The following is a 22,271-nucleotide window of genomic DNA, read 5'->3' as shown; positions in this document are numbered from 1 at the left end:
TCCCATCCCTATCTCTGTCCCTCCCCCACCTCTGTCCCCTCCCCCACCTCTGTCCCCCCCCACCTCTGTCCCCCCATCTCTCCCTCCCCCACCTCTGTCCCCTCCCCTACCTCTGTCCCATCTCTTATCTGGGCCACCTCTGGAGGCCACCTTTGTCTCCTCTCCCACCTCTGTCCCCTCCCCCATCTCTGTCCCTCCCCCACCTCTGTCCCCTCCCTCATCTCTGTCCCCCCCACCTCTGTCCCTCCCCCACCTCTGTCCCCTCCCTCATCTCTTTCCCCTCCCCCATCTCTGCCCTCTCCTCCCTCTCCGTCTCCCTCCCCACCTCTGTCCCCCTTTCCCATTCTTGTCCCTTTTCCCTCATCTCTGTCCCCACCCCCCTGCCGGCTGGAGCCCTGTATCCATAGCAACAGTTGCTGCTGTGGAAGCTGGCGCCTGCTCCCTCATCCCTAGGGGAGGTATTTTTGGCACTGCGGAGAGATTTTATTTTATCTTTGGTGTTGACTTTTACTCTTTAAGTGAGTTCCGCTCAGGCAGAGCTGGGGCTGTGTTCAGGGAGGCCTTAGGGCTCCCCGTGGTTGCGTAGACACTGGCCCTTCCTTCCCCTGTAGACAGGGTCAGAGACGCCAGCTCCCGTGAGCAGCCTCCGAGGCAGCAAGCACGTCCCGAGGTCCACAGGGTGTTCGGGGCTCTGGGCAGTGACTCTGGATGCTGGGAGAGACCGGTGGTCATGGTAGGGGCTCGACAGAAGCCCCTCAGCCTCAGGGCTTAGCCAGTGGCCGGAAGAAGAGTTTCCCGGGAGCTCTGGGGGAAGTTGCTGTTTGGTGCCAACCGCGGCCCAGACCCTATGGGGAGCCTCACGTGGTGAGATCCCACACTCTGCCCAGGATGAGGTCACCAAGGCCACCAGGTGGTCGTGCGTGTCTCTGCTGGGGGTCTCCTTCTGAGACACTGCGTGCCCCTCGAGGCCCCGTGGATGGCATGGCGTCCGAGGTCAGCTTCTTCTTACCACGTGGGCCTCTTGCTCCTGTAGGGTCCGAGCTGCCCCCCTGGCTGGTCCTGGTGGCTGTGAGCACAGGTGACCTCGGCGTGTGGCACTCCTTGGTGACAGCACCGTGACGGGGACCCCTGGGCTCTGCCTGGCCCCTGCACGCTTGGGTGCTGGGGTCTGTGTGGGCCCGGCCCACCCTCAAGGAGTGCTGAGGGCGACGCGTGATGCACCTGCTGCCCGCAGGGAGGGGAGCCTCTGGGGAACAAGCCCGGTGCGGTGTGCGGCCCCTGGCCCCTCGGGGGCCCATGCACTGGCTCCTGGGCTTCCTGGGGGAATGTGTGATGCGGGCGGCTAGGTGTGCAGCACCGTAGGGTCGCCAGAGCATCTCCCTGACCCTCCACCTCGTCTTCTGCCTGGTGGGGGTGACGGCAGCTTGCGGGGGCCGGGGAGTGGGGCCACCCAGGGTGCCTGTGCCTGGTCAGGCTGGGGCGTCCACATCAGAGGCAAGGCCAGCCGTGCCGGAAGTGCACTGAGGCCCAGCACAGGTATTTCTGCCTTGTCATCATGGAAATCCCAAGGAGGCCAGGAAGTGGAACGACCATGCAGCCTCCTCTCTCTCATTATTACTGGGCACATCTTGGATATGAATCTGCTTCCCGAACTCTCAATCTTGGGTGAACTCCCATGTGCAGACATTGAAGGTAGGGGGGGCCTTGACCGCCACCTCCAGGGAGGACCCTGTGTCCTGCCACTCAGCACACGGTGGGCGCCACAGGCGTACCCGGTGCCCAGCCGGCGATATAGGTGCACCCAGCGCCCAGCGGGCACTGTGCGGGCACTCGGCACGTGGGAGGTGCCGTATGCACTCTCTGCCCGCTTGCCCCTCTGCCTCCTTGAGCCAGAGAGCCAACAGGGAGAGGCATTCGGGGTTCGCGGCTTTTGCAAAATTGGGAATTGTGTCTCCGGGGAGGCAAACTCTGCAGCCATTTAGGGGACAGACGCGGAAGGTCTGTCCGAAGGTCACCTCCCCTGGGGGAGGGAAGCCCAGCACGGGGGCGTGGCCGGAGGGCTGCTCTGCTTACAGCTTCGTGAAGTTCAGGTTGCAGAGACTCGGGGACACAGGAAGAAGGAAGCAAGGCCCCGGGCTCGCCTCCTGAAGGTGACCATTCTCCTTCATTGTCTGGTCCTCACCGTGGGAGTTTTATTAAACCCCAGCCTGGTGCTTTTCACCTGTGGCCCCACCTGACTCCCCGCTGTCCTCCGCGTCTGTACTATTTCTTGACAACCGTAAATAGCTGTGCGGTGAAGAGATGCCACACATGCCCAGCCTGGGTTTTGGTGGCCATCCCTGCAGGGCCAAGGGTGAGGGTCCCCGCTGAGCACCACAGCCTTCTGGGCACGTGCACTTCTGTGTAACGCTGTCTTTGCTTCTTCCTGAGAAACATCTTGAAGACACTGGAGGAAATGGGTTTCTCTGGAGGAAGAGCACCCGTTCCCGTCACTGGGTCGCTTGCTCTGCGTGTCCTGAGTGTGCATGTCCACACGTATGCAGTCGGGGGCTGGCAGGTGGGGGATCTGTAGGGATTGGGGGTGTTTCTAGGCTGTGCCCGGCAGAGGGAACGAAATCTGTGTCTGGCTGCGCAGCCGTGGGCAGGTGCGGCTCTTCTTGTCCAGTGAGGCTGGTGCGGGCACTCAGGTTGCTACGGCCTCCGGTGTCCAGTTCAGGATGCCGCCCCCAGGCTCCTTCTTGGATCAGGGACGCCCCCCACGTCCGGTTTACAGAGTCGCAGGGATGACTGTGGCCCCAGAACGGGTGGCCCTGAGGGTGGCATTGCCTTGTGAGGAAGTTGACGACCTGTTTGTACAGATCACAGGCAGTCTGAGCCCCGGCCCTGACCTGGGGAGTCATGGGTGCCCGTGGCATAGGAGGGAAGAGCCCATCCGTGTCCAGATGGGCAGAGGACACTTGAGGATGCTGATGAGCGAGGCTGGCACTTTTCTCAGTGCTCTGTGCCCTGGTAGCGAGGGGTTGTGAGGGTGGCAGAGATGGGGCAGTAGGGCCCTGACCCATGAGTCAGGGGTGGACAGGCCCCGTGGGGCGTGGCTCACTGCCCTGTGCAGTTTCCGTCTCAGGGAGTGGTCCCCACCTCTCCCTGCTGAGCACCACCCCTACTAGGCTGCCGTGCTCCTGCTGTGGGCTTGGGGAGGACCATGGGGTGCGTGGGAGGCTCTGGAGTGAGTGAGGCTGGATGAGCGGGGGCAGGCCAGGGACCACGTGTTCCTAGGGTCTGTGCTGGTGACTAGGGGTGCCGGTCACAGTGGTGCACTTTCCACGGTCATTTGGTGAGGGCTGTGCCCGAGACCTAACGTCTGCAGAGTGGCGCTGTGGGGGGGCGAGCTAGAGGATGAGCTTCGGGAACTCACCCCACTGTGTGTGTGCGCAAGTCCTGAGTCCCTGCAAGCCTACCCGTCTGGAGCACGTGCACTCCACCCTGACTGAGATACGCTGGCTCTCTGCAGCTGTACCAGCCACATTCCCAGGCTCCCACAGCCTGGCTCTCAGGTCCACATCCCTGGGCATCCTAGCAGGGAATGGGTGGAGGCAGGCAGGCCCTGCACTTGGGCAGGCCCCCCGCTCTGTCTCTGGGATGCTGGGCGGGGCCAAACCCTGCACCTGGGTGGGCAAGGGCCCCCTGTCTCTGGGATGCTGAGTGGGGCCAGACCCTGAACCTGAGGAAGGCACCCCCTGTCTCTGGGATGCTGAGTGGGGCCAGATCCTGCACCTGGATGGGGAAGGGCCCTCTGTCTCTGGGATGCTGAGTGGGGCCAGACCTTGTACCTGGGTGGGCAAGGGCCCCCTGTCTCTGGGATGCTGAGTGGGGCCAGACCCTGCACCTGGGGAAGGGCCCCCCTGTGTCTGGGATGCTGAGTGGGGCCAGACCCTGCACCTGGAGAAGGGCCCCACCCTGCACCTGGAGAAGGGCCCCTGTCTCTGGGATGCTCTGCAGAGGTAGGGGGTGGGGTGGGGTGTTGGGGGTGAGGGGCAAGCCCTGAAGGCATCTGTTTGTTTACTAACTTAACTTATTCATTTGTTCTGTCCCTCTAGGGAGCTACTGAACTGAGGGATTTCATTCCCTCTTCCTGGACCACTTTGGGTTTTGGCAAAGCCAGCACAGGAAGTTGAGATGAGGAGGTTGGCCTTAGGTGTTGTTAGCTGATCCGTCGCTGTGCTCAGTGTGGTTTACCTGTCTGATGGGGTGGCAGTGTGAGTCCGCCCTCCGGCAGGGCAATGTCCAGAGAGGCAGTCCTCACTCCATCAGTCTGCCAGACAGAGGCCTTTCACTGAGACCCTCCTAACACTGGCCCCCAGGACTTGGGACACTCAGGCCCCTGCAGTAGCCTGTGGCCAAGGACACACATCTGGAAGCAGTGGGAGTGGTTGGCTGGGGCCACGTCCAACCTGCTAGTATGGAGCCTCTCTGCCTTCTGGACGGCATCAGTTTGTGTGGCTCAAGGTTGAGATGTGAGGGCAGAGGTCATGTCCAGGGTCACCTTTGTGGGCTTGGTACATGGTTATCTGGCAGGTCATGGCTATTGTTCAATGTTGGTCTCAAGTGAGAGATTCGTGTAGGTGTGGAACAGGTGGGGGCATCTCACCCGCGAGGGTGTGAGCATCAAGGAGAGACCCCCTGATACCAGCTCTTTCGACTCCCAATTCTCAAGGTGTCATACCTCGGTTTTACTGTGCTGCAGGGTTGGTCCCACCTGTTGGAGCAAAGACACCATGAGTTGGGGCAGAGAATCCCTGTGGGGTGTCAGGCATGGCTTGTCTGTGTCTCTGTCATGAGCTGGGAAAGTGACTTTACCATCATCCACCAGAGGAAGGGAGTCCACTGAGCACTGACTCCACGTTGGATTTGGAATTCCATTCCGATCTTGGGAGGGACACGTGCATAGGTTATTGGTTGCTCCATAGGTTATTGGAGCAACAGGATGGCTGTGCTTCTGTGTGGGCTGTAGGGTGGATGGTCAAGGGGGCAGGATGGAGGATGGCACACAGTAGGGTGATGCTGCAAGCTTGCTTCACCTGTCATTTTCTTTTACTTAATGTCACTGGGAATTTATAATTTTTGGTCATTATTTCATTGCATCCTTGAGTGTCTGTGTAGTGGTACATTTAACAGCTGAGGTGTGGTCTTGGACAAGTCTGCCCTGTAGTTTGGATGCACCGTTCTTAGAGTGGTGGGCAGATTGGACTTTGCACTTGGGAAGTTTGTCATTCATTTTCTTACAAGTTTTACTTGTTCCACCTGAGATTATGACACGTATCTTTGACTTCTACCACATCCTGGGCATGTAAGGGTCTTAGAACACTAACCTCCAGCTACCCATCCCTACTTGCCTTTCGTGATGTTACTTCTAAGATTTTCTTGGTGTGTTTTATTTTGCCGTAATGTGCACAGTGTTTTTTGGATTTAACTTGCACATGGTTTATAGCACTTCTTGAATCTATGTCTGGATGTCTTGCTTCGGTTTTGGAAAACTTTGGGGTGTTATTTTATGCATATTGCTTTTGTCCCATCTTTATGTCCTCCTCTTCCGGAATCCCATTACACATGGGTTGGACATTTCCACTGTGTTCTGTGAGCTTTGTATCTTCTTTCCTGTATTTTCCATCTGTTTGTGTATCCGTGTTCCAGTCTGTATATTTTTTATGATTTTACCTTCCAGTTTACTGGTACCATCTTCAGCTGTGTCTAATTTGCTGTTAACCCCATATATTGAGTTCCCTATTTCATTTCTTAGTTCTAGATTCCATTTGGTTCTTATTTCATGGATTTTAGTTCTGGTGAACCTTGGTTATCTATTTTCTTTTTTACTGAATTTTCATTTTTAATTTTTAAAACCCTTATTATAATTTCGGTATAGTTAACATGCAGTGTTGTATTAGTTTCAGGGGTACAGTATAGTGATTCAGTAATTCCAAACATTATTCAGTGCTCATCACAAGTGCCCTCCTTAATCTCCATCACCTATTTAACCCATCTCCCCACTTCCCTCCCCTCCCCTTTGGTAACTATCAGTTCTTTATAATTAAGAATCTGTCTCTGGGGTGCCTGGGTGGCTCAGTTGGTTAAGTGTCCAACTTCGGATCTGGTCATGATCTCACAGTTTATGGGTTCGGGCCCTGTGTTGGGCTCTGTGCTGACAGCTCAGTGCCTGGAGCCTGCTTCGGATTCTGTGTCTCCCTCTCTCTCTGCCCTCCCCCTGCTTGCTCTCTCTCTCTCAAAAATAAATAAACATTAAATAAATTTTAAAAGTCTTGTGGCTCAGTCGGTTAAGCGTCCAATTCTTGATTTTGGCTCAGGTCATGGACTCAATCATGAGTTCAAGCCCTGGGTTGGGCTCTGCAGTGACAACATGGAGACTGCTTGGGATTCTCTCTCTCCCTCTGTCTGTCCTCCCCTCCTCTGTGCGTGAGCGTGCCCCCCCTCCCCCTTTTGTTGTCTATTTTCTTAACTATACTAATCATAGTAATGTTAATGTCTGTCTAATGCTTACAGTATTTGGATCCATTGGGAGTTCATTGCTACTTTTTTTTCTTTCTTTAAATTTTTTAAAATTAATTTTTTAAATTAATTTTTGACTAGCATGTTTAAAGCTTGTGGAGATATTTGAAGTTGTGGGTGATTTTGTCTTCCGCTAGAGAAGGTTTACTTTTGCCATCAGCAGATGCTTATAATAAGAGCAGGACATGTTAATCCTGTCTGGAATTGAACTGCAGTCTTTGTGAGGGCTCTTCTGTTCTGTTTCATCCATTCTCCCAGCACTTAACCCTCCTGGAGGAAGTAGACTGAAAGCTTGGGTGTTCCCTGTCTGACTGCACAAGTTCTGCCCAGGGGCTCAGCTTCAAGTCCGATGCATGGAGCTGGTGCTCTAAGGCAGTACTATCCTGTAAGAACGTAATGTGAGTTTATGCTTGTAATACTTGATTTAATGGCCACATTGACACTGTAAAAATAATAGGTGGAATTCATCTTAATATTTTTCTTTTTTTTTAAGTTTTTTTTAATGTTTATTTTTGAGAGAGAGTGAGAGAGAGAGAGAGAGAGAGAGAGGGAGGGAGACAGCATGAGTGGGGGAGGGGCAGAGAGAGAGGGAGACAGAATCTAAAGCAGGCTCCAGGCTCTGAGCTGTCAGCACAGAGCCTGACATGGGGCTTGAATGCAAACCTTGAGGTCATGACCTGAGCTGAAGTCGGATGCTTAACTGACTGAGCCACCCAGGTGCCCCTTAATATTGTTATTTGATTCAGTACATGCAAAGTATTGTGGTTTTTTTTGATATGTAAAATACGAGACTATTAACAAGGTTCGAGCAATTATAAATAAATTACTGTGTCTTCGAAACCTGGGATATATTTATTATACTTTTTAAAAATTTTTTTAATGTTTATTTATTTATTTATTTTTAATTAAAAAAAAATTTTTTTTTTTCCAACGTTTATTTATTTTTGGGACAGAGAGAGACAGAGCATGAACGGGGGAGGGGCAGAGAGAGAGGGGGACACAGAATCAGAAACAGGCTCCAGGCTCTGAGCCATCAGCCCAGAGCCTGATGCGAGCCTGACACGGGGCTCGAACTCACGGACCGCGAGATCGTGACCTGGCTGAAGTCAGACGCTTAACCGACTGCGCCACCCAGGCGCCCCAGTGTTTATTTATTTTTGAGACAGAGAGAGACAGAGCATGAATGGGGGAGGGTCAGAGAGAGAGGGAGACACAGAATTGGAAGCAGGCTCCAGGCTCTGAGCTGTCAGCACAGAGCCCGACGCGGGGCTCGAACTCACGGACCGTGAGATCATGACCTGAGCCGAAGTCGGACGCTTAACCGACTGAGCCACCCAGGCGCCCCTATATTTATTATACTTTGATGACGTCTCAGTTTGGAACAGCTGCATGATAAGCACTCACATCCACATGTGACTCAGAGCTGTTTTGTTGGGCTGAATGTGGGGGGCTCCTGTCTCTTCACTGGAGTCAGACTGAGAGCTGGTGGCTCGTGTTTCAGGTGTGTGCACTGAGCACCTACTGTCCCGTCTTGATTTGGCCCCAAGGCTCTTGCTGCCAACTTGGGAGGAGCCGAGGCGTCAGTTCATAGCACTGGGGCAGATCTGAGCTGTGGACCTTCCCTCACCCCCGGCTTCCCTCAGTCCCCGTGCATCACTTGCGCTGGGTCTGTCTGGCAGTGACCCCCTGCCCCACCCCCTGGTGCAGCGGCTGGCCTGGAGCGAGACCGTAGATGTTCAGGCCCGGGGCATACCCACTCGGGACACTGTCCTGAGGCCATCGGTGGCCAAAGCCCCTGCAGCGTGGCAACAGCTGGCCCGAGGCAGGGTGGTATTGACTGTCCTGCCCCACCCATCCCCGCAGGCATTGTCCTTGGTTGGGGTGTTCCACCCGGAACCTTGTGACCTTGGTGTGTCCACATCTGTCTTGAGATGTCCTGTGGGGACGCGGCCTGGGGTGAGACTGTCCATCCTAAAAAGCAGACGTGGGGTGTGGTCTGGTGCGGGGCATGGCTGCTGCTCGGCCGCTGCCTGCTGGGCCTTGGGTCGCCTGTGTCCAGTGTGGACACTCTCCCAGCACGTGGGAGCCCATGGGGGCGTGGCCGCTGGGTTTCCCTTGCCGGCTCCTGTGCTGCCCTGTGGCCATTGCATTTCACACCGTGATGACCCTCTTCTCCAGGCCTGGGTCCCAGGGTTAGAGCCGATTCTTGGCTGTTGCAGTCTGCTGCCCTGGCCTCTTCCTTTCCTTCGTCCCACCGCCCTGGTGGCCCCATACCCTGTTCTCCCTTGCCTGCCTGCTTCCCAGAAAGAATGGGTCCTGGGAGATCTCTGTCCTTAGCTGCCATACAGAGGGGACAGGGTGCAGCCAGGCCACGGCTTGGAGTTGAGACCCTGGCCAGGAGGGGCCAGCTGGACAGTGGAGGCCTGGGGGTGGGCTCAGGCTTGCCCAGCGCGTTCCTGCCCCTGGGTGTGCTGTGCCCCATGGATGCTGGTGGCGGCACGTGGCCGTGTGCCCACATAGGCCTTGATTGCTCCCCACCCCCGATGGCTTCCCTCTGTGGCCTGTCTGCTCTGTGAGGAGGGTGTTGAAAGGTCCTCCAGCTCCTGACCCAGGGCCTTGTCGGAGGTGGGGCAGAGGCCTTCACCCCCCAGGGTGCCCAGCACTGGGGGCCCATTCCTGAAAGTGACCTGCCAAGCTTTTACCGGGGATGGGGGCTGCCACCTGCACCCACCCTGGGCCTCACCCTCGTGGCCAGTCTTGCCCAGGGTGCAAAGCGACATGAGACCCCAGGGAGGGTCCAGGGATGGGGACTACTGTGGACAGGGTGACACAGCCCACTGCGTGTCCATGGAACTTGGCAGAGGCCCTGATGACAGGGACACCCCTCTGCTGGCCGACCTGAGCCTGTGGTGGATGTGATCAATGCCAGTCTGGCCTCAACCTAGTGACATTTAATGTTTCCTCGCAGGCCATGGCTGGTGACTGGGACAGGGCCCCCCCATGGCTTGTTGGAGGTGTGTTCAGTCACGCTTGTCGTCTGTGTGATCAGTTGGGCACCACCGACTCTTACCGTGGCTCAATCCTGAGGGAGGACGCGTGACCCTCAGAGTCCATGAGCATAGGACACAAAGAACCCAGAATTGCAATGTGTATTATTTTATGGAGGCGATGTGTGGTCCGGAGATCCCGGGGACTTTGGTGGAAGGCTGTGGCCCCTCAGGTCTGTGGGAAACGCAAACGCACGCTGGAGTTACATTCGCCTGTTTCCAGAACGGCTGAGGAGACCGTCAAATTCCACGGGAACCATTTCAAGCAGTGTTGACCGTCATTGTTCACAAAGTGCTGGCAATGACAGACGGCCTGTATGCTACTTCGACCTATGGGCACAGTTTGGATGAGCGCTTGTACACGTGAGGGTCCTGCAGGGGTGTGGTGGGGGCGGCCACCTGGCTGCCATGGTGCTGCCTGTTGGGGAAAGGGTGGGCCGCTGGGGTGGCCTTGGACGAGCTAAGGCCCAAAAGGCACTAGTTTTGAGTGGCTTGGTGGCTCCACTTCCCCCTTAAAAAAAAAACGGGATTATTTACAAACGCAGGGAGGGGCCAGCAGCCGGATTCACAGCCTCCTGGGGTTCTGGATGAGGATGCGTGCTGGCCTGCACTGATCGTGCCCACTGACCCTGCCCGCCGACCCCGCCCACTGACTCTGCCCGTGCCGACCCTGCCTGCTGATCCTGCCCATGCTGACCCTGCCCACCGACGCTGCCCACACTGACCCTGCCTGTGCTGATCCTACCTGCCCACCCTGCATCCTGCCCACACTGACCCAGCCCGAGCTGACCCTGCCTGCACCACCCCCGTCCACTGACCCTGCCCATGCCGCCCCTGCCCACACTGACTCTGCCTGCGCCGACCCTGCCCATGCTGACTGTGCTGCAGGGGGCCCTTCCTGCTGCCTCTGCGCTTTCTCCCTTTGGTGGCAGCCACTGAGAGCCCCTCACGTTAGTAATGATGCTTTATTGTAAACACACATCAGGAGAAGCCTACGCTGGCTCGCAGACTGTTGTTTAAGATGAGTGGGGTTGAGGAGGTACTTGGTTTAAGAGAAGGGAGTTTATTTTTAAACCCGCAGTGAACGTGAGAGGGAGCAGGTCACTGTGGGAGGAAGGAGAGCATCGCTGCTGCCGAGAGGGGAGCTGCGGGGTCCAGAGCCGCCAGCCTCCTGGCCTCCCCTCGGGGGCCCCTGCGGCCGCCCGCCCTGTGCTGATGGAAACCGCAGGCAACCCGAGTGGGTGCCTTCTTCTCTTCTCCGCAGGCCACAGGGGTTCTCCCCTGGCACCAGGCTGCCCCGGCCAGCGCCACCCACCCCTCCCATCACCCCGGTGGTGGCACGGTCTGGCAGCATGTTGGAGTGCCCCACCCCAGGCCTGTCCTGCGTGCCCAGAGCCGCAGTGACCATCTGGTGGCCGAGTGAGGCACACAGATGTCCGAGCTCTCCCTGTGTGGAAAGTACCCCGGGGACGTCCTGACCCCACACCACTTCAACACCGCCGCAGCAGCCGGGGTGGAGCCTGCCTCGTGTCCTCCCACGGGGGCCGGGGACCCTCGTCCTGGCTCAGCTGTCCCTTGGCACCCATCCTGGGCTGATTCCCTGACATGGGACCCTTCTCAACAGAGATCCTTGAGGCTTTCTTTTGCTTTGCTTTTTAGCCGAACGGGGCTGGAGAGATGGCCTGTGCCAGGTTGTCACCCCAGGCCTCTGGCTTTACTGATCCTGGGCACTGTCCTGGCTGCTCATGCCCCCCACCCCTGCCTCTGTGCCCTGTGTGGATGGATCCTGCCTGGGCTCGGGGTCGCCAGGAGGCTCTGCTCCTTACAAGGCTGGCTGGGCTTTGCCCGGCTGAGCAGAGGGCTGCAGACACCCCCCTCCTCCCGCAGAGCAGGCAGGGACCCCACCCCCCAAGAGTAGCCAGTGACCCAGTCCTCTGGGTCACGGGACTTCACTTCCTGCCAGGGAAGCTGTTTGGGCAGAGCTGGTGACTCCCAGGTCGTGGGAGGGGCTGGTCGGACCCAGGGCTGTCCTCCTCTGATCACCTGGCTGCCTGCTCCTGCCCAGGGCTGTCGTCCATGGCCCACTAGGCCCTTTTCCTATAGGAGATGAGACAGCATCGTCCCAGGATGCCTTTATCCTTTATCTGATGGGCTCCCACTATCTTTGGGGTGCCTGGTGGTAGGAAGCCGGTGTCAGCAACCTGTCCTCTGTGTCTGGGAGGGGTGAGCTGTCCAGCCAGATGCCAGCCCATGCAGGACTGGGGGCCTTCCTCCTGCCCTGCTTCATGACCTCAAGGCGTCCCAGCACATCAGGATTGCGTCCCAAACAGTGACAACATGCCCGGTGCCGGGGTGGCTCTCCCTCCATGGAGGCTCTCCCTGCGTGGAGGGGCTGGTGTGATGGGGCTGCCCAGCGATCAGCCCGCAGTGCCCGAGAACCGGGGCCGGCTCTGTGGGGCTGCCGGGCAGCGCTCTGAGGATACACCGACTGACCTTTTCAGCCATCAAGCAGTGTGTGTCAAAGTTAAAAATAGCTGGGTGGCTTGGAATATAAAGGAGGCCTGCTCCCTCCCACCTCTGGGCCCTGAGAGGCCCCATCCTGGAAGTCTGACCACATTCCACCCGTGTCTTTGACCTCGTACCTTTGGCATAGGCGGCGCCCTCCTCTCCCTCTCGGGGCTGGTTGGTTATGTCATTTATGACACGAACTTGGTCTCTGAAAGTGCAGTGAGATCTTTCATTTCTGGTGATTGATGCTGATACGTGGCAAACAGGACACACGTGTTCACGATCCTGAGCGTTTCCTCCAGAGGCAGTGACCAGAATGGGTGACACTGGAAGCCTGGCTGGTGGTGGAGGTGGGGAGCGCGCCGTGGGCCCCCGTCCTCCTCCCTGATGCGGGCCCCCCTCCCCCACACGGCATGGGCCCCTGTCCTCCTCCCTCACACGGGCGACCCCCCTCTCCCACGCGGTGCTGGCCCCAAGCCTCCTCTCCCATGCGGCACGGCCCCCCTCCCCTACAAGGCTCGGTCAGGTCAGCGGCCCCTCCGGGGCTGCAGGCCAGCTTTGCCATGCCCGCTTCTGCTGGGCAGTGCTGTGTGGGGGGCAATGCGCTGTTTCTGCAGTGGCCGTTGCACCTAGGTGCCCACGAGGAGCCTTTGGCTGTTGTGTGTGGGCAAGTAGGTCTTTGGGTGCGCGGCTGGCCGTGAGACTCCAGGCCGGGTGGGCACTCTGAGGGTCGTGTCGCAGCTGATGCTGGCCCCCGGGCCCACGGTCCTCTGTAGGTGGGAGTTGCCCCCTGGCTTCGTGGAAGGGTCTGGACCAGGACCGGTTTCCAGTTTTTCTGGCCCCACACCCACTGCTCCCTAAAGGGCTCTCCTCTCAGCTCTGGGGGCCGCTGCTCTGCTGTCCCCTCCTTCCTGGGACTGGCTGTCCTCCTGCAGCTCCTGTCACACGTTGTCAGGGCCTTCAGCTGTTCATGTCCCTTCACGGTTCCCTTCTCTTGCTCTCATTCGTTTATTGGATGTTTTCACTTTAATTTTTTATATTTGAAAAATTAAGCTATTACTTTCACATAATGAGACTCCGATCTTATGTGCTGGTGCGCGTGGGGCAGTGATGTCACGGTGGTCTGCTGGTGCGCGTGGGGCGCACCTCGGGCGGTGATGGGCATTTTCCTGGTGACTCAGGATGGCGAGTGCCTTGTCATGTGCTTGTTGGCCATTTCTTCATCTTAACCTCTTCGTGTTTGTTTTATAGAATTGTAGGAGTTCTGTTCGTGTTCTGGATAGAGTCTCGTGTCAGGTATATTGTGGAAGAGTTTCTCCGGTCTGTAGCTTGATTTTTATTCTCTTAAGTAAATTCTCATTAAAAAATTTTTTTTTAACATTTTATTTTATTTTTGAGAGAGACCGTGCACACAAGAGGGTGTGGGGAGGGGCAGAGAGAGGGAGACACAGAATCCGAAGCAGCTCCAGGTTCCGAGCTGTCAACACAGAGACCGACGTGGGGCTCGAACTCACGAATCACAAGATCGTGACCTGAGCCGAAGTCGGACGCTCAACCGACTGAGCCACCCAGGCATCCTGTAAATTTTCATTTTTGATGAATGGAGCATCTTTGCGTGTTCTTGTCTGGATTAAATGCTTAATTTTTTGTACTCAGTGTTTTCATTCGATCACAGAATATCTTCTTTTTGAAACGTGGAGCCTTAATTTGCAGAAGCTTGATTGTTCCTTTTTAAGGATCTTGATTCTTCCTTTTTAAACAGAATGGTGCTCTTACTTGTGTGTGTCAGCCGCTTAGACCTGGTGAGCACATGAACTAGATTTCTTGAGGTCACCTCTGCCCCTGAATTATTTGTTCTTCTGGGGTCAGCTGTGTGGACGGCCCTCCCAGTACTTCCCTGTGCTGGTGTCATGCCGTGGGTCCCACGTGTGCACAAACAGGCCGAAGAGGGTTTGTCAGGGGCAGGGCTGGTGGGAGGGAATCCCGTGGGGTGGAATTTCTTCACCAGCTGATGGCCTTGTCCTGATCCTGGGCCCCTTTCCTCTCAGGGTTGAAGGGAGTCTGCTTGGTGTCTTCTGGGGTCTTTCAGAAAGACGCTAAAGTCTTGGCCCGTGTGTTTGTTTTCAGTTCCAACTCCCCCTGTCAATCCACATTCACACACTTCTCAAAACTCACTGTTACGCGTCCAGTTGTAGAGGCCTCTGTGTCCTTGTGGGAGTCACGGTGGGAGGGCACGGGTGTGGGGAGATGGCCACACTGGGGCCCGCAGAGGTGAGGCTCCGCGTGGTACGAGGCTGGAAATGACAGCAGCTTTGTGCTGAGAGCCCCCCGGGGTGGTTCTGGAAGGGCCGGGCCGGGCAGGCAGGGCCGGGCGGCGGCAGATGGGGGCAGGGGGTGCAGGGAGGGCGCTGGAGGGCGTTCAGATGTGGCGAAGGGCGTGTGGGCAGCACCGCACAGGGAACCCTAGGACTGGGAGGTTGGTGTTGCCGTGTCCCATGAAAAACCTCAGGTCGTGTCTGCCGTGCCCTCCAGCTCTGTGGGGCCGGGCGCGACTCTGGTCTCTTGGGAGTCTCCTGGTTTCCCAGTTTTCCTCTGCTCCCCGGTCGAGCACGTCCTTGAAGGTGCGTGTGAGTTGGAAGCGGGCTAAGGTCTGTTCTGTGGCAGAATGGGGTACCGAGGGAACGAGGCCTCAGGAGTGTTTTTTGGGAGAAAGTGTGTATGTGCTGTGGTGTGGATTTTCCGCGTGTCTCTGGCTCCCGGAGATCCTTCTGCTGGGGTCTCAGTGCAGGCAGTGCCTCATCCAGGGCCACGAGGCTGCGGGGTCAGGCGTCACGGATGTGGGAGGGACCCAACAGAGGGACTGGGCCGAACCCTCTGTGGCCCTGGGCCCCTCCCTCTGGTGCACCCTGGGCACAGGGAGCCGTGAGGGTGCAGGCAGGTGCCGGCCGGGCCCCCTGGCTGGGCCGAAGGCCCTTCAGCCTGTGTGTTTCTCTAGGACCGGAAGCTCACCAAGCTGGAGAGGCAGCGGTTCAAAGAGGAGGCCGAGATGCTCAAGGGCCTGCAGCACCCCAACATCGTGCGCTTCTATGACTTCTGGGAGTCCAGTGCCAGGGGGAAGAGGTGCATCGTGCTGGTGACCGAGCTGATGACCTCGGGGACGCTGAAGACGTGAGCACGCCCCCACCTGCTGGCTGCATCTCAGGGTGGGCCTGGTCCGGGCGCAGGGGCCGCGGTGGCTCCTGTGTCCCGGGGCCTCTCTCAGCAGCGTCCCCGTCTGGGTGGTGGATACGTGGCCCCCTCCCGCGGGAGCCGCAGGTGAGCCGCGCCCCCGCCCGCAGGTACCTGAAGCGGTTCAAGGTGATGAAGCCCAAGGTCCTGCGCAGCTGGTGCCGGCAGATCCTGAAGGGGCTGCTGTTCCTGCACACCAGGACGCCCCCCATCATCCACCGGGACCTCAAGTGTGACAACATCTTCATCACTGGGCCCACCGGCTCTGTGAAGATCGGCGACTTGGGCCTGGCCACTCTCAAGAGGGCGTCCTTTGCCAAGAGCGTGATCGGTAAGCCTATGTCCTGGGGCCCGGCCGTGGCCTGGACTGCATGTGGGGGCGTCCCTGGCTGTATGGGTCGGGCGGAGAGGCCAGCTGGCGCCCAAGGGGCTGTGGATACGCAGCGGCAAGGAGGCCTCGATGGCAGAGGGACTTGGGGCTTTGTGGCTGGTGAGGCTGGAGCAGGTGGGGAGGTGGTGGGTCACGCCAGGCCATGAGGCCCACGAGAGGGAGTCTGGAGCAAGTGTGTGGGGGCACTGAGGCTGAGGGATTTGGTGTGGGTGCTGGTTTGCTAGCCTTTCTTTCCGTAGGTGGGGACACAGGACAGACGAGGGTGACCTCAGGGCTTTGCAACCTCATGGTTTTGACGGACACTTGGGGACAGAACTTGGCCTATCTGTGGCAAATGAACCCTCCAGGAATCTGGAAACTTCTCTGGCAGGGCGAGTGGGTTTGGAGCGTCACATCTGGAGCAGGGCAACTGCATGGGGTGTCCTGCGGACAGGGGCCGCAAGCAGCTCTGGGGAGCTAAGTGATGGGGTGGGGGGGCCGACTAGGCCTCAGTTTCTCTTTCTGTGAAATGGGTGGGACAGGCGAGGGCCCGGCTGGGGGGTCCAGGGCTGTAGGGAGCGTGCCTCTGAGCGGCTGGTGGTTTCCGGGCAGGTTTTAGAGATTTGGCCTCGGGGGTGAGGTGCCTGGTGAAGCCCCCTGGGCTTTCTCTGGCTGGCGGCTCTGTCCCTCTCAGAGGCGGGCTGTCAAGGTACTGGGTGGTGTGAGGGGGGATGTGAAAGCTGGGCGTTTTTCCAGCAGGCACATTGGGCCCCAAGCCCCACACAGGGTGCCTGGTTCTGTGGGGTCCCTGGTCATCTCAGCTTTGGCTCAGCTGGGGCCCAGGAAGCTCCAGACTCCTGGGGAATGAGGGGTGATTAGCACATGTCCCCGGCCCCGAGCAGCCAGGCCCCTTCCCCGTCAGAGGACACAGCTGTCGGTGCCCAGGGCATCTTCAGGAACACTTGACTGTGGACCCGCTTCTGGTGCAGCTGTCAGAGGGGCTTGTGCAGGCGTTTGGGTTTGCACTTTAGGTGCAGCCCACTTTGGATGTCTCTCGGTGGCCTCCAAGGACCGGTCCACTTCCTTGGTGGGGGCCCTGTGGAGCGGGACCTGGGGGCTCTGTGTCAGCCAGTGGGAAGGGGGTGGACGGATTGGGTGAGAAGGTCCCTAGAGCCCAGGCAGTGTCCTTATTGTAAACATTATGGCCATGGCCTCTTGATGCTGTGTGTACACACAGCTGTGGGTCACGTGTCCCTCGTGGGCTTTGTCTCCGAGAGCCACCGGATCTGATGCCATTACCACTCTCGTGCTGTGTTTATGTTGGCCGGGTCCTGAGCTGGTGCTGCCTGCAGGCATTCATGGCCATGGTGGCCAGGACGCAGGGAATGTGGGGCCGTGGGGGCCAAGGAGGTGCACAGGGCACATGTGTGTGCGTGGGGGGGAGGGGCACACATATTATTTTCACCACGCAGGTTTGAATGGCTGCAGTGAGAGGAAAGAGAAGATAGTCTGTGTCTGTGGCCCAAGCACGTGTGCAAGTGGGCAACCCCAACCTGGCTCTGCACTGCCCCCTCCCCTGCACCCACACCTCCCATGCCCACCCTGAAAGGCAAGGTCTGGGGCCTTGGGGGGTTTCTTTCGGAGCTGCATTCCTGGTTGCGGGGGCCTCAGGAGAGACCGGGCCACCGCGGGGCTCGTGTGGGGCCTTGGGGTGGCTATGCTCCCAGCTTCCTGCCGGAGCCCTGGACTGCCTTCCCTCTTCCCTGGTACACATGCACGGCCAAGTTCAAACATTTCCTCCAGTCAGTCATGTGCCTCGAAAAGAAGAAAGTATTCCTAGTAAAAGTTCCCTCTGACTTCTCTGTCCACCCTATTCCCATTATTTCTGATCTGGAACCTCTGAGAATTCTTCACATGTGTTCTTATACACGTAGACCTGCAGATAGTTCCTGCTTTTGCCGTTTCTTACCCAAAAGGTTAACTTTTTCGTTGAACATATGTAAATTGAAATTCGCATTAACGAGAAAAAGTTAAACTTTTGGGTAACCTATCTGTCTGTATCCCAGAGATGGCCATGAAGACAATTGATGACCCCATGTGTGCTTTTTACATAGTAGTTTGTGCTGTTCTGCGGCTGCTTTTTTTTTTTTTTAATTTTTTTTTTTTCAACGTTTATTTATTTTTGGGACAGAGAGAGACAGAGCATGAACGGGGGAGGGGCAGAGAGAGAGGGAGACACAGAATCGGAAACAGGCTCCAGGCTCTGAGCCATCAGCCCAGAGCCCAACGCGGGGCTCGAACTCACGGACCGCGAGATCGTGACCTGGCTGAAGTCGGACGCTTTAGCCGACTGCGCCACCCAGGCGCCCCTGCAGCTGCTTTTTAAAGAAACTAGAACATTTTGAAAATGTCGAGGTCAAGGCAGTTGAAGAGGTGTGGAAGCCTCATCGAGGTTGATGTTCAGTGCTCCCTTTGCTTTGTGTTCGGCTGGGTACTCAGTTGGACCTATTTTATAAGATGAGTTTGTGATTTGTAACTTTTTTTAAAAGTTTATTTATTTTGAGAGAGATGGAGCGGGGGAGGGGGAGAGAGGGAGGGGGAGAGAGAGAATCCCAAGCAGGCTCCACACTCTCAGCACCGAGCCCAACGTGGGGCTCAATCTCACGAACCTCAAGATCATGACCTGAGCCGATTACCAAGAGTTGGACGCTTAACTGACTGAGCCACACAGGTGCCCCAAGGATTTTGTGATTTTAAAATTTTTCTGAAATTGTATTTTAGAGACACAGAGAGCATGAGTGGGGGAGGGGCAGAGGGAGAGGTAGAGAGGATCTCAAGCAGGCTGCGGGCTCAGTGCGGAGCCCGACTCAGGGCTCGACTCCCAGGACCCTGGGATCATGACCTGAGCTGAAATCAAGAGTCGGATGCTCAACCGACTGAGCCACCAGGTGCCCCAGGATTTTGTGATTTTTAAAGAAGTTTGTTATAGAAAAATAACAAAACCCAGACCAGTGTAACCAAAGGACGTCAGCCAGACCCCACTGCCCTGACGTGTCCTCTTGGTCTTTGCTTGTTGGTTTGTGGAGAGGAGGTCGTGTGTGCATAGCTGCATAACTGAATATTTTGTTTATTTCACTCAGTCTGTTGAAACGTTCAGGGTGATAAGTGTCATTTTAAAGCCTCCTGTGTTTGGGACGCACGCGCCTTTCCCACCCGAGCCCCCACGGGCGCGTGGCTGACACCGTCAGCGTAGACGCTCCCCGTCTGAGCTTTCTGACACTTTGCCGTGTAGTGTGCCTGTGTTTGCAGTTCAGGTAGCAATGCGGGGACCCCGAGTTTCTGTAGGCCCTGGGTTATCCGGCCCGCGGCCAGGAGCGGTGTGCTCCTCAGCGAGTGACCTCTGCAGGGTTTCAGGCACAGACGGGGCCCCGGGAAGTGGTGGGCTCCAGTGCCGTGGGCTCATGTGCTCCGGAACCAGGGGGGTTTGGGGGAATTGCGGGGAACCATCTGCAGAGCACTCCTGGCTGAATCTCAGGTTCCAGGGCTAGTGGCACAGTGTGCGGATGGGGGGTGTGGGGGGCCTTGGGCCCACTAGCTGCTGACCCTGGTTCTGTTGCTCCTGGACGCAGGCACCCCAGAGTTCATGGCGCCCGAGATGTACGAGGAGCATTACGACGAGTCCGTGGACGTCTATGCCTTCGGGATGTGCATGCTGGAGATGGCCACCTCAGAGTACCCCTACTCCGAGTGCCAGAATGCAGCCCAGATCTACCGGAAGGTCACCTGTGTGAGTCCGCGGGCCATCGTGGTGGGCCTGCTTTGTGAGACCCTCTCTGTACCCTGTGAGGAGGGGAAGGACGCTGTCAGAGAGAGGAAACTGAGGCTGTCTAGCTTGGCGGGGTGGCCGTGCAGACCTCTGAGCTGGCGGTGGAGACATACGGGCCTCATGTGTGACTGGAGGCTGTAGCACCTTCGGGGCTTCTTCAGGAAGCACCTGCCCCCAGAGCCTTGTCTGGGCCGCCATCCCCTGGGCCTGTTGGCTTTCTTGGTGTCTGGTCTGTGCCCACGCGGTTGTCAGCTGTGATCTGGTAGCTTCGGCTGTGTGGACGGATCACCCTGTCCTTCCTTGATGGCCGTCATGCCCCGTGAGGTCGTGGCTTTTCTGGGCACCAGGCCCCATGACCCCCGAGTCCTGGCTGCCTTGCCCTGCCTGGTGCACCCCTTGCTTCTGCAGACAGGCGAGGAGTGTGGTCCCCAGCACCCCAGGGCACCTGTCCTCTCCCTGCCCTCCACTCTGAGCTCCTGACAGGTCACGGCTCATTTCTCTCCTTCAGTCTTAATTCTGAGTTATCGGCCACTTGTTTTGAGCCCCTACTGTGTGCTGCTGAGGGTGTTGGGGGTGGGTACGCACCCAGGATCCGGCTGGATCGGCAGAGACGCATAGGTGGGCGTGCAGTGCCCTGGCGGTGCTGGCAGGAGAAGGCAGGCTTGTGCTCGTGGGCAGTGGTCCTCCATGGGGCAGGGGACACCCCAGGGGGTTAGGGCCTCATTGCCAAGCTTGCAGGGGTGCGCGGGGAGCAGTCCGCCAACCCTGGCTTCTGGTTGCGCACGTGGATGCTGCTGTGGTCTGTCTGCTGGGCTGGGGGAGACAGGACTGATTCCTGCTGGTGTGCTCCACGGCCACCCTGGTCCCTCGCAGGCCAGGGACGCAGGCCAGAGCTCCTGTCGCTGTTCCAGCATCCAGCATCTGCCCCCGACCCCAGGTCTCTCAGGCATGCCGTGTCCCTGCTGCCAGCTGCCCGAGCCCATACGTCTGAGCCTGGGGACACGAGCCCTTTCAAAATGGCAGCCGTTGTGGCACGTTCTTCGCCTGCTTTGGGGGCCTCAGCCCTGCAGAGGTGGATGACAGCTTACACGTGTGTTTACCTGTAGTTGTGTTTCTCAGCCCACCTGCCTCCCATAGGGACCTTGGTCCTTCCTCCTGTTGTAATTAGACTCTTCTTTCTGTTGGCCTCAGTGGGACAGCATGGGGTCCTCACCTCCACCAGGAAGTTCTCGGCCGTGCCAGAGCCCCGTGTCCCACTCTGTTGCTGCACAGGCCCTCCTGCATGTTGGGCGCACACGATTCCCATGGGTTATGGGCCTGGGGCCTGAGGGTCAGGGGTTTGTTGGGCACAGCAGGGCCCCACCTGGTGGCGGGAGCCGCCAGGGGTCCTGCACTCTTGGGTCCACCTCTGGGCTGGAGGCCACCCCTCCCCACCGTCCCGCCCCCTCTCTCCGTGGGAAAACATGGGCATCACGTTCTCTGTGTTTAAAAACAAAAAAGCCAAGATGAGGACTGGGGAGGCAGAGTCTCGTTGAGGAATGTGATGGGTGAGGCTCCTCAGTGTGTTTAAAAACCCTCCCCCAAGCCCCTGCCCCCAGCAGCTGCACATGAACCCTGCAGTCCATCCCCTGCTTCTCCTGGATCCTCTGGCCTCAGGGTGTGCGCTTTGGGGTCCTGTGCCCCCACGCCATGGCCATCGCTGGCACCCGCTGGGCCCTTGGTGCAGAACCGCACGGCACCGACACTAAACCCTGAGCCACCAGGCCTGGGGAAGTCAGCCCTGATTGTGGCCACGGTCGGGCAGATGTCTGGTGCCCTTAGCCAGCAGCAGTGACCACACAGTGCCCTCAGTACCCTCCAGGGAGGGTGTGGTGTGGAAGGTGGCCCCTCTGCCCGGCCGCCTCATCCACACTGGGGGGGCGGGTGCTCCCATCAGGCGGGGGCTGGGTTGGGCTCTTTCTCAGACTCTGCTGCTCCTGACAGCACATCGTCGGGGACTCGGGATGAGCTGAGCCCCCAGCAAGCTGGTGCGCCTCCTGCCTCCTCCCCTTCGGGGTTAGTGCCAGCTGAGCAGGAGGCAGGTCCTGTCGGTGACTCCACTCATCTTGTCTTAACAGGGCATCAAGCCTGCCAGCTTTGAGAAAGTGCATGATCCTGAAATCAAGGAGATCATCGGGGAATGCATCTGCAAAAACAAGGAGGAAAGGTGAGTCCCGGGAGGCTCTGGGTCTGCGTGCTCTTCCTGCGGAAATCACCCCAGCTGGCCCTCACGCACGGGTGGTAGGCAGGCAGGCTGGCCGCTTCAGGCCATGGCGTCCCTGGGCCAGCGAGGCCTCCGGGCAGGCAGGGGGACAGCCTTGGCCCCTCCTCGGCTGCCTGGAGCTCGCTCCCCGGCTTTGGGGGCCATCCTGGAGCCTCCCTCCCTTGCTAGCTGCTTCTCACCCACCTAGCCTGAGCAGGGCCCCCCTCTGCCGTGCCCTCAGCCTCCCTTCCAACCACCTGCAGACTGCGAGTTCCGTGCACCCGAGTTTCGGCCCAAAGCCCTGAGCTGCCCCCGAACCAGCCCCCGCCTCTTCAGCTGGTCAGCCAGGGCCCCTCCCCTCTCTTTCCCTCCTCCCCTCCCTCTTCCCCCTTGCCTCTCTCCCTCCTCCTACCTACATTCTCCTCCCCTCCTTCCTCCCCTCTCTCCTCCTCTTCCCCTTCCTCTTCCCCCTTTCTCTTCCCCCTTTCT

The 22,271-nt window shown here is 58.1% G+C and overlaps 1 protein-coding gene across 1 annotated transcript in view; it reads left to right on the top strand.

The window, feature by feature from the left end:
* Positions 1-22,271, top strand: part of WNK2 (WNK lysine deficient protein kinase 2) — a 144,947-nt gene that overhangs the window by 31,304 nt on the left and 91,372 nt on the right. Inside the window, exons 3-6 of the mRNA XM_040449271.1 lie at positions 15,112-15,284; positions 15,455-15,675; positions 19,344-19,501; positions 21,658-21,746. Of these exons, the coding sequence (XP_040305205.1) occupies positions 15,112-15,284; positions 15,455-15,675; positions 19,344-19,501; positions 21,658-21,746 (641 nt within the window). The remainder of the gene's footprint in view (positions 1-15,111; positions 15,285-15,454; positions 15,676-19,343; positions 19,502-21,657; positions 21,747-22,271) is intronic.

This window comes from Herpailurus yagouaroundi, unplaced genomic scaffold (assembly GCF_014898765.1).
Source record: "Herpailurus yagouaroundi ecotype Mexico unplaced genomic scaffold, PumYag 199, whole genome shotgun sequence".
In the NCBI taxonomy this organism is placed as follows: Eukaryota; Metazoa; Chordata; class Mammalia; order Carnivora; family Felidae; genus Herpailurus; species Herpailurus yagouaroundi.
The sequence above is the reverse complement of the archived record's forward strand: the minus strand, read 5'-3'. Positions and strand labels throughout refer to the sequence as shown.